The sequence below is a fragment of the Bubalus kerabau genome, chromosome 13 (genome assembly GCF_029407905.1).
Source record: "Bubalus kerabau isolate K-KA32 ecotype Philippines breed swamp buffalo chromosome 13, PCC_UOA_SB_1v2, whole genome shotgun sequence".
Classification (NCBI taxonomy): Eukaryota; Metazoa; Chordata; class Mammalia; order Artiodactyla; family Bovidae; genus Bubalus; species Bubalus kerabau.
In genome coordinates, this window is record NC_073636.1 from 54,750,288 (window position 1) to 54,761,671 (window position 11,384).

An 11,384-nucleotide genomic window follows, 5' to 3' on the forward strand; every position below is an offset into this window, starting at 1 on the left:
ATTGCTCTCCTGCGAGACTTCCGCATGGCTGGGCCATCTAGCACCTCTACTACGCAAGGGAGGGCGCTGCCCTCCACCCGCTGCCCGCCCGCGGGAGGCGGCTCTGTCCTGTGTGTGCCGGGCTCCCTGTGGTCCTGGCACACCAGATGCACCGGAAAGCCCGAGGTCCGCGGCTCCCTCCTCCCACGTACAGGCCTGGTTTAGGGCAGACTGGAAACGGGACGGTGGAAGGGCCGAGCTTTGCCCGGTGGGCTCCCTGACTGCCGGGACGTTTCCTCTCTCTGTGCCCTGTCTGCTCTCGGGGATGTGGAAGTGTCTGTCCTTCTGCTTGCTCTGGGCCCCCTGCTGCCCGCCCCACCCTGCCCCGTGCGGCGCGCAGGTGCTGGCAGCTGCACTCACCAGTCATCGTGTGCATGTGGTCCGAGCTGGCCCCGGACGCAGGGATGTTGAGCGGTGGGCGTGGGGAGGGGCTGGGCAGCAGGTCGGGGTTCCAGGGCGGCATGCCTGCACACCTGCATCCGTGCATGCTCCGAATCCTGCTCCCCCGGAGAGGGGCTCGGAGAGTAGACCCCCCCGCACCTGCCGTGCTGCCTGTGTGTTCTGAAGTAGGCCTGCGGGGGTGGGGGGCTCTTGCAGTCCTTGGAGGGGAGATTTGGGGTCCCAGCAGAAGCTGTCCTGCTTGCCCAGAGCTTGTGTCCAGGGGGCTGGCCTTTCAGGTCGGGGGCTGTGGTCAGGCTGCCTGGGAACCGGAAGGGCCAGAGGTGCCCACGGCCGGTCCAGGGGCCCAGGCCATGCTCGGCCCCTCTATGTGTGTTTCACAACTCTCCCCTCATCTTCCTCACCTTCCCTGGGCATCCAAGGTCCAGCCGTGGGCCAGACGGTTCTCTCGGTGGATGCTGGCTCTCCCCCTCCAAGCTGGGCCCTGGCCGCACAGACTAGGGTATAGCGGCGCTCAGCCGGGGCGCCTCCTCGCTTATCCTTGTTGATGGCTGGCTTCTCTTTTGGGGATTTTGCCCTGGATGGGGGATGGGGGTGGTGGCAGGCAGGAGAGGAGAAGCTGGGCCTTGCTTTCTCCCCCAGACCTTCCTGAGCTTGCTCCCTGGCCCCGTGTAAATGCCCTTCACTCGGAGGGTGGGTAGCCTCCCGCTCCTTCCTCGGGGGCAGGCGTCCAGAGCCCCACCCTGCGTTTGCTTCCATCCTTGGCTTGTGAGGTGAGGGAGAGCCTCTCTTGACTCCTGCAGGACTGTCGGCACTCGAGCACCTGGAGTTGACGAAGGATCAGGGTGGCTGGGGGGCTGCGTGCCTGTGACTCTGAGTTGTGATAACTGAGAAAGTCCAGACCACCACCCATAGTCCCCCAGCAGGGCGCTTCTCTGAGGTCTGAGCAGTCTGAGAGTCAGGGATGGGACGGCGGGGCCAGGGCGAAGCCAGGAAAGGCTCCTTCCTGTGGCTCTGTCCTCGCAGGCAGCTGCGTGGGGTCAAGTTCCAGGGACCCCTGGTATGTACAGGACAGCAAGTCCAGCTGGGGGTCCCCATCAAGGGCTTGGCGGGGCCCTTGCTTCTTGGTTCTCCTGGACCACCTGGTGGTCTCCTTTGGGAATGACGAGCGTTATCTGCACACAGGCCCCCATGCCCTGGCTCTGGGGGTCCCTCGGCACCCCACCCCTGTCTTGGCCTCATGCCGGGCACAGCAGTTACAGGCTTGGGGCTAGTGTCCTGAGCAAGCAAATGCCCTGGCTCCTGTGCTCAAGGGAACCCTGGGCACCCAGAGTCTCTGGGGGAACCTCCCCTCCTAGTGGGCTCCATGCCTCAGGCCTGAGAACTAGCACAGAGGGTCTCAGCTGGCTGGGGGCAAGACCAGCTTGGACTGCAGTGTCTGGGCTGGGTGGACCAGGCCATGGGCCTTCTCTTGTCCATGGCCCATCATCTCTGCGCCGTCTGACGCTGTGTCAGCTGTGGGTCCCCCTTGGGTCAGTGGAGGTGGCTGACCTGGGGCATCTGTGATGGGGCTGGCACTGTCTGAGGGATCAGCTGTGGTGGTCGCTTCCCAGGGGCAGCAGAGGCCCTGCCAGGGGCCTGTGTGGGCTGGCCCCAGGCCCTGGGACCCAGGGCAGTGCAGAGGCCACTCTAGGAGGTCCAGTGGCCCCTCAGTGTGGTGGCATGAATGGGTTCACAGTTCACAGGGACTTTGCTCTCCTCCAGGCAGATGGTGGTCTGTGGGAGGAAGTGAGTGGCCACCTGGCCCTGGGCCTGACCTGTAAATACCACAACTGCTTCTGTCTCCTGCCTGAGGCCTGAAGGATGTTAGAACCGACAAACTCGGGGTGTCAGATCCATCTCTGTGGTTACCAAGAGATGAGGGCAGGGAGCCCATTATGGGGCTGCAGCTGGATGGCCATGGTTGCCCCCTCCCTGCGGCCTCTGGCCAGGGCTCGGCTGGCACCCCAAGTGTTCTCCAGAGCGTGAATGTTCTATTCCTGGATGGATCCTGTTTGGGGGAGCCTGTGCCGCCCTGGGTAGAAGGGGTGGGCAGACCCTTGCCCTCCGTGCTGCTTCCCCTCCCCCTCCCCTGCAACTCTTCCTCCAGGCAGCTCCCCAGGGTTGGGCAGAGGGGCCCAGGGGTCAGCTGCAGACCTCACCCTCCTGACCTGGGGCCACCCTCAGGAGGTGCCCAGGACGTTTGGAGAAGGAGGCCTGGCCGGACAGTGTGGCAAGAGCTCAGGCACCTTTGGGTGGTAACTGAAAGTGATTTCAGAGTCCACTGACCGGTCCCCGGCCAGGCTGAGCACCCAGTGGGCCCCGGGAGTCTGTGGTAGGGCTGACCTGTCTCCACTCACCCGGGCAACCCTCCTTCCCCATCCCCATGGCCTCAGCGCCCCATCCACTCACCAGCAGCCAGTGGGCTGGAGTGTTCTTTGCAGGGTGACCTCTCTTGCTGTCTTTCTGTGTGTCTGTCCGTCTGTCGGTTCTCGCGGGAGCAGTCAGAAGGTCAGTTTGAAAGACCGTGTCTTCTCCAGCCCCCGCGGCGTGGCTGCCAAGGGCAAGGGGTCCCCTCAGGCCCAGACCGTCCGCCGGTCACCCAGCGCCGACCAGAGCCTGGAGGACAGTCCAAGCAAGGTGCCCAAGAGCTGGAGCTTCGGGGAACGTGGCCGTGCCCGGCAGGCATTCCGGGCCAGGGGTGCTGCTTCACGGCAGAACTCGGAAGGTGGGTTGGGCAGCCCCGGGGGTGGAGGCCTGCTGTCCTGAGGCTCTGGGAGGTGCGGCTGCACGGGCTTGTCCTGCATCACGAGCTCCATGCTCACCCACGGCACTGGTGACGGCGCAGCCCTGCTCTTAGGGCAGACATTCCCCAGGTCCTGTGTGTGGACATACCACGTTTTGCCCATCTGTCCATGCACAGTGATGCCCTCTTATACTCTCATGGTGGCCACTCCCCGAGGAGCACAGTGGAGGGAAGCAGGCTGAGAAGGCAGGAGTGGGGACTGGAGCGCTGCAGGGCCAGAGCACCAGGCCCCGCAGCGCCGGGGGCTGCCCGGCCCCTCACGGGCTGTGTCCTTCCACCCAGAAGCAAGTCTCCCAGGGGAGGACATCGTGGACGATAATAAGAGCTGCAACTGCGAGTTTGTGACAGAGGATCTGACCCCAGGCCTCAAAGTCAGCATCCGGGCCGTGTGGTGAGGACCTGGCTGCCTCTCACAGAGCCATCTGTGCACGCGGGGCCTGGGGAGCGGGTGTGAAGACACGGCTCCAGGGGGATGCCTCGCCCTGGATGCCTCCAGGGGGATGACATCCCTTCAGCCCGGGCCCTGCCGCTCACAAGGCACCTGCTGTCATGGCCATCACCTGCACCCGGGTGCCAGGTGCCGTGGACAGCAGGAGCTGTGCTGCACGGGGGTTCCTGACTGGACAAGGGTCCTAGGCACAGCTAGGCCCAAAGGTGGAGGGAGTACGGGGGGGTGGGTGTCCCGGATAATAGGGCTAGAGATGCTGGGAGGGCCATAGCTAGGTGGTCGTCGGGGGCTGCCTTTGGTGGTCTCTGCCCAGGGCTCACAGCCCCTCCTCTGACCCCTCCAGTGTCATGCGGTTCCTGGTGTCCAAGCGGAAGTTCAAGGAGAGCCTGCGGCCCTACGACGTGATGGACGTGATCGAGCAGTACTCAGCCGGCCACCTAGACATGCTGTCCCGCATCAAAAACCTGCAGTCCAGGCAAGAGGGCCCACCGTGCCCTGGGGTGCGGAGCCGGGTCCTCTGGGCCAAACCCGGGTGCTATTCGGGGACCGGTGCAGTGTGGGCTGCCCGTTCCCGGCAGAGGTGTGGTGGCGGATGCGGCTGCAGACACAGTGGCTGGCCCTGCTTGCTGCCACGTCTGGGCCCTTCCTCTCCGGCCCCACGTCGGCCCCATGTGGGCTTTCTGCCGTGTCCTCGTGTGGTCTGTTTCTGAATCTTTCTGTTGTCTCTCTCTTCTCTCTGCCCTTGCCATGATGGGCAAGCGTGTATGTGTGTATGTGTGCACATGCACGTGTGTGAATGCACACGTGTACTCACGTGTGTGCAGACCTTAGGCACACATGTGCACACGTGTGTATGTGAAAAGTGCATGCATGTGCATGTGTGCACATGAGTGCAACACATGTTTTGCAGAAGCGTGTGGATGTACTCACATATCTGTGTGTGTCGTGTGTCCTTGCATGTATGTGTGCCCATGTGAGCTGGGGAGCTTAGTTCTGTTGAGAGGTGAAGGGGCAGGTTTCTGTGGGCCTGCTGGGCAGCAGTTAGGCCATGTGGCACCTCTTCCTCCAGAATGGGAGGGCAGGTTCTCCCTCCCCTCATGCAGAGGGATTCCCATGGCCAGAGTAGGCGATGGGGCTGGACAGGTGCCTGGTGTGGCTGGGGTAGTGCACACGCGGGCACTGCCGTCTCTGGCTTGTTCACTCCAGGAGTCAGCCATACATGCATGTACACAGACACAGTGAGGACCCAGGACACACATGCACACAGAACTATGTCTACTCCAACATGTACATGCATGTTGGCAAACGTATACACAAATAACTGTTTCCTAAGCCGCATGTCCACACACATGTCCCTTAGGCCAGCACACACACATGCACACTGAGTACACATGTGCTCAGAAGCACGTGCTGTCTACACAAACGAGCACACGTGTCTGTGGTGCCTGTGATGCCATGGCTGGCGTGGGTCTGTCCTGGCGTGGGCCTCACCCTCTGCTGGCCAGGCCCCTCCCCTGAGGCTGCTGCCAGTTCTCTGGCCCTGAAGCCTGGGCCCTGGCCATGGAGGGGTCTGGATGGTCGCAGCAGCACTGGGGGTCAGCCCAGCCTCTGGCCCCATGGCAGGTGGTGTCCGCCCGGTTCTGCTTGAGATTCCAGGGGAGGGGTCCATCTAGGCCTCCAGCTCTCCCTTAGGGTGGGGCCAGGGGTTGACCCCTTCCTGTCCACAGGCTTGGGCCAGGAGGTCAGCCGCTCAGTGTCCTCCTCGAGCATTGAGTAGACCTGTGTGTGTGTGCGAACGTGTGTGCCCATGCAGTTGTGCACGTGTGAGAGTGCATGTGTACACAGGTGTGTGCACATGTGCCAGTGCATGTAAACATGCAGGTATGTGCAGTGTGTGAGCGTGTACGTGTGTTCACATGTGTGCAAGTGTGAGCGAGAGGCCGCCCCGGGTCCCAGTGGCTGGCCCACCTCTACCTGTCACGGCAGCTGTTTTGTTCACCAGGCTCTTCTGTCCTAGATGGTCTCCTCTCCCTCCCTTTCCGTCTGGAAAACAGATGAGACAGACCCACCCCGCAGGAGCTGGATGTCTGTTGCTCACTGGCAGGGCCTTCATGTCCTTCCTGGGACCCTTGGCACTTTGCTGCCAGCTGCCTTGTGTCCCATGCATGTGGACACTGGCCTGGGCAGACGGGGCCACGAGCTTGTGGACCCGCCCGGTGCCGAGGTCCTGGAGCTCAGAGTCCTTGCGCTCCAGGGTCGGGGCGGCCTTCAGCAGGTCGTTCCTTTTGTCTCTGCAAGTTCCTGCTGCCCCCCACATGTTGCTTCACGATGCATTTTCCCGGTGTCTCTTTTCTTGTTTACTCGCCAGGATAGATATGATTGTGGGCCCCCCACCCCCTTCAACTCCCCGGCACAAGAAGTACCCCAGCAAAGGACCCACGGCCCCTCCGAGAGAGTCACCCCAGTACTCACCTAGGTCAGGACACGCCCCGCCTGTCTGTGTGGAATGCCAGTCCCCTTCGCTCCAGCCACATGACGGCAGCACCCTCTCTGCTCGACAGGATACGGAGCTGTTCCTGTCCTTGACAAAGCGATGTCCTCTGAGGCCCCGGGAGGCTGGGTCAGGGGCCCTTGAGCTGCTCCTCTTGGCGTGGTCCTGGGGAGGCCGTGTGACACCTGTGTGACTGCTGTGGGGCGCTCCCCGGGCACAAGTAGACGGCAGCCCCCCAGGGACCAGATGCGTTCAGACGTGAGGGCCTGCCTTGCGGGGGCTCTGCCCGAGCACCAATGCAGGCTCCTAGCACCACTGCCGGTGGGTCACTCTGTGCCGCTTGTGGACCAAGCCGGTCCTCTGGCCTCTAGACTCTGGTGAAGAGTGACTAGGAAAGGCCCCAACCTGAGTGGGGCGCCCAGGGGGTCCCCAGAACCCTGGGCTTTGTGTCCAGTTGTCACCGCAGTCAGGGTTCCTGCAGGAGGTGGTCCCGGTCAAAGAGGAGTGGGGTACGAGGGCAGTTAGGTGTTAGGCAGCAGAAGCAGGGTCACTGGTGGTGAATTCAGACATTGGAGCCTTCCTGTTCCCCTGGATGGTTGAAATGATGGCTGTGATGCCCCCAGTAGGTCTGTGAGAGCAGCACCCAGGGCAGGGATATGGGGTGCTGGCAGAGAGGACCAGGGGTGTCCTGAAGGCCAGCAAGGATGCTGGCCGCTGGGCCAATGGAGCGAGTGGGGTGTCTGACTCCTGTGTGCTGGGGTTTCTCTGCATGAGGCCGGGGGTCAGTGTACTCAGCACCCCAGCCTGGCAGCTCGCCTATAAGAAAGGAGTTTCTGGGGGAGAAGGCCTGAGCCAGGGCAGCCCAGACAGTGTTTGTCGCATCCCCTGTCCTTCCTGTGTCCCACAAAGAGGACACGGAGGACAGCCCCAAGGAAGCTGTGCCCTGAGACAGCAGCCCGCCCTTCCGGCATTGCTGCAGGGGACAGGGGCTGAGAAGGCCCTGCCAGCCCTAGGAGCCCCCAGGCCTCCCGGACCACTGCAGCCAGAGGACATGCAGACTCCCACAGAGAAGGGGCCGAAGGGCCAACTGGGCATGAGGGGTTAAGCCCAGCTCCTCACCTGAGGCCCAGGGGAGGGGGTGGTACAGGGAGCACCCACCAGCAGCAGCTCCAGGCCGACCCTGGGCTGAGGCTCCCAGGGCAGCAGCCAGGTGGACAGCCCGTCATGTGGCAGGGGTGAAGGCGCTGAGCGCCCGTGCCTGGACTGTGTGGACACTTGAACACCAGACAGCCCTCCTCCTGCTCTGTCCCCACAGTGTCTGCTTGGAGTCTGAGGGCCCTTCGTCCCCCCCAACCGCCACCCCCCTCCCCCCGCATGATCAAGCATGATGCCCACTGGAGCATGAGGAGGCTGCCCCATGGCTGATGCAAGCCTGACCCCTCCTGCTTCCTGCGACAGACAGGACAGATCCCCGAGTCCTGACAGGCGATCAGGGCAGCTGTGGATGGGGAAGGCAGCCGGGGAAGGGGTAGTGGCTTCAAGTGGCACTTCTGGGGGGGCTGGCGGCCCTCCCCACTCTGGAGCCTGGAAGGAGGCTTTGCCCATGAGGCTCCCGTGGCCTGTGCCTGGGTCACTGTCCTGCCAGCCGCACCCTGGCCCCAGTGTCTTTTCCCAGTGTCCATGTGGCTGCACCCCTCCGGCTCGGGCACCCACGCTGCTGCTCTCAAGGCGCCTTCTGAGCTCCTCTGGGGCCGTTCCTGCTCACACGGTGGTCAAGCAGAAGCCCCTCTAGGAAGGAGGCCTCCCTCCCCTCTTGTTGGCTTTTCTGACTGCTGCCCTTGTTTGAGGCCACCTCAGCTGTGTTCTGCATCCCCCACTAGTGTGCACATAAGGGCACACTCACGTTCACACAAGTGCGCGCACATACATGGAAGCACGCACACGCATGCATAGTAAGCACACACGTGTACACGCACGAGCGCACAGGGACCCCTTCTGGTTGGCAGTGGCTCTGTCTGTCCCTTCTGGTTGTGTGTTGGCGGTTTTCGGTGTTAGTCTGTGTCCCCTCCCGCGTCTGGCGCATGGAGCGTAGCCCTCACGCCCCCCTGCCCCCTACCGCGCTTTTGTGGTTCCCTTTGCCCACCTTTAGCTCCGCCCCCTCCAGACCCCCCCCGGGTGGGCGGGGCCTCAGTGGCACGTTATCCAGGAGCAGAGCTGGGGTGGGGGCGGGGCTCGGGGTGGGGAAGGTTGGGGGAGCTGGGGGTGCATGGCCCTGGCTTCCTTCTCTGCTCCTCGCTGATGTGCCAGCCTCGCTGGGATGGGACGGTCAAGGGACAGGTCCCGAGGGTGGCAGAGAGCAGGACGGGGACCTGGCGCCAGGCGTCTGTCTGTCCTGGTTCCTCGCTGCCCTCAGTCGGCTCTGGCTCAGTCGGAGCCTGAAACTGGGGGCTGCGGGCCTGGCCCAGGAGGAGACGCCTTGGGCCCCGGAGCTCTCACCCGACCTCACGCCCGGGGTGGGTCTCTTCCGGCAGAGTGGACCAGATCGTGGGGCGTGGCCCAGCGATGGCGGACAAAGACCGAGGCAAGGGCCCGGCGGAGGCGGAGCTGCCCGAGGACCCCAGCATGATGGGGAGGCTGGGGAAGGTGGAGAAGCAGGTGGGAGAGGCTGGGGGTCCGTGGTGTCAGCGCAGCTGCTGCGGGAGGGTGCGCCAGCTTTGTGGGAAGCTGAGGGCTGTGGTGTCTGTACCCTGGGTACCCTGTGAGCACTCCCAGGCCTGGGGCACTTCCCTTCTTCTGGCCAGCGCCTACAGACCCCAGGCCAAGTACTGGCTTGCTCGCTCTCTTCTCGCCTGGGGGGCGCTGCTGCAGGGCCTTCGTGGTGGTTCTCCACCCCACTTGGCTGACCTTGCCTGACTTTCCTCTACTCTCTTGGGAGCAAGTCCTCTGGAACCACACACCAGACCCTTTGCTGAGGGTCTGCTTCTGGGAGCCCAGGAGAGGAAGGGGTGATTCCTTCCCTGTGGAGTTTGCTTTATGGGTGAACCCACAGAGTGGCCCATAGAAGCAAGAGTGTCCATGCTCTGAAGCCCTGAGGCCACATACCCTGATGGGGGCAGTCAGAGGCTGAGCTGCTGGGGGAGGGGGTATCCTGCCTTCTATTGCCTCTGCAATTCTGTAGGTGACATCCTGTGTCCCCCCACCTCTGGGGAGTGTCTAGGGTCCCCACCTGTCCAGGGAGCGTTGCTGCCCTCCCCAACTCCAAGGAGCATCCCGACCCCCCCATGAGAAGCATCCAGCCCTTCCCACCTCCAGGGACTGTCCTCCCCACCCCACCCCTGCCCCAGCATGGGAACCATCTAGCAGGGCTCACTAGCCCCTCCCACAGGTCCTGTCCATGGAGAAGAAGCTGGATTTCCTGGTGAACATCTACATGCAGCGCATGGGTGTCCCCCCGACAGAAACCGAGGCCTACTTTGGGGCCAAGGAGCCGGAGCCGGCGCCACCGTACCACAGCCCCGAGGACAGCCGGGACCACGGTGGCCGGAGCGGCTGCATCATCAAGCTCGTCCGCTCCACCAGCTCTGTGGGCCAGAAGAACTTTGCGGCACCCCCGCCTGCGCCCCCCACCCAGTGCCCACCGTCCACCTCGTGGCAGCAGCAGTGCCACTCCCGCCCAGGCCACGGCACCTCACCCGTGGGGGACCACAGCTCGCTGGTGCGCATCCCGCCGCCACCCGCCCATGAGCGGTCCCTGTCCGCTTACAGCGGGGGCCACCGGGCCAGCACGGAGTTCCTGAGGCCGGAGGATGCCCCGGCCTGCAGGCCCCACGAGGGCGCGCTGAGGGACAGTGACACATCCATCTCCATTCCATCCGTGGACCACGAGGAGCTGGAGCGCTCCTTCAGTGGGTTCAGCATCTCCCAGTCCAAGGAGAACCTGGATGCCCTCAATAGCTGCTACGCGGCCGTCGCTCCGTGCGCCAAAGTCAGGCCCTACATCGCGGAGGGCGAGTCGGACACGGACTCGGACCTCTGCACCCCGTGTGGGCCCCCACCGCGCTCTGCCACGGGCGAGGGCCCCTTCGGTGATATGGGCTGGGCCGGGCCCCGGAAGTGAGGCCACCCGCTAGCCTCCCCCTGACTCCTGGCCTCCTGGTCTCGAGGCAGATGCTCCGGGGCCCTTTTCTTAGAGCAAGGCAGTAGGGGTGCCTGTGCAGGGCGGTGGGCAGGCGTGGCCCTCAGTCTCTCGCACTGAAGGTTGGCAGAAATTCTTTTCCAGCAAGGGGCAGCCCGGCTGGCCGTGCCCACTCGGCAGACTCTGCAGACCATTGGCCCGGGCATGACAGAGGCCAGGGTCAAGGCTGAGGATAGGCCCCCGGTGGCCAGGTGGAGGCTTCATTGGGGGCAGGGTGGCAGCGAGGGGTAGATCTGCCTTGTGAGGATCAGCAGCTTTGAGGCCCAGGGCGTGTGGCTTGTCTCTGCCCCCGTTCCTGTCCTGCCCCATCATCCTGGGTACCACCCACAGCTGCTGGTCAGTGTCGCCTTCTTCCCCTGGTTCTGAGCGCCCTGTGACAGGAGCCAGCCCCACGTTCAGGACCCTGGCCTAAAGGGGGCGTGGGGGTGAGGCTCGGGACCCCCTCCAGAACAGAGTGGCCTCAGAGCTGCTGAACTTGACTCTTGCGGAGAGGGGCTGGCCCCATAGGCTCCTGGAGGGGATCCTTGGGGTCTCCCTTCCAGACCTGAAAGCTGGGGGGTGTCTCCTGTGTTCTCTCCCCTCTCCCCTGGCTGGATGCTGGTCACCACACTGTGGCCAGCACTGTGATATGGACCTGCCTGCGGGGAGGGGTGCTGAGTGGCTAGGGTGCCCCCTGGCTGGGCTCATGCTCTGGGGTCCTGACTGGGCTGGCTATGGTGAGTCGATTTGCTCGCTGTCCTCCAGGGACCCTGCCTCACCTGTCTCCCGACAGGACCGCAGCTGGTTGACGCTGCAGCCAATGGGAAAACCCTTCAGTAGAGTCCTGCCCCACACTGTCCAGAGTTGAAGGAGCTGCCTTGTAGGTGGTCTCTCCTGTCCCTCCTAGGCTGACCATTCCCCCCACTCTCCTCACTGACCAGCCCTTGACTGTGACCTCTGGGTGTCTTGGGATCAGAGATGTCTGTTC

The 11,384-nt window shown here is 63.7% G+C and overlaps 1 protein-coding gene across 5 annotated transcripts in view; it reads left to right on the top strand.

Annotated features, from left to right (window-relative positions):
* Positions 1-10,339, top strand: part of KCNQ2 (potassium voltage-gated channel subfamily Q member 2) — a 43,312-nt gene extending 32,973 nt beyond the window's left edge. For 3 of the 5 annotated variants that reach the window (XM_055544472.1, XM_055544473.1, XM_055544474.1), the window contains 5 exons: positions 2,982-3,205; positions 3,566-3,674; positions 4,075-4,206; positions 8,754-8,877; positions 9,608-10,339. In XM_055544472.1, coding sequence (XP_055400447.1) covers positions 2,982-3,205; positions 3,566-3,674; positions 4,075-4,206; positions 8,754-8,877; positions 9,608-10,339 — 1,321 coding nt within the window. Of the gene's footprint in view, positions 1-2,981; positions 3,206-3,565; positions 3,675-4,074; positions 4,207-6,099; positions 6,208-8,753; positions 8,878-9,607 lie in introns of all 5 variants that reach the window. The other 2 variants (XM_055544471.1, XM_055544475.1) reach the window with 2 other exon arrangements.
* The last annotated feature ends 1,045 nt before the right edge of the window (positions 10,340-11,384 follow it).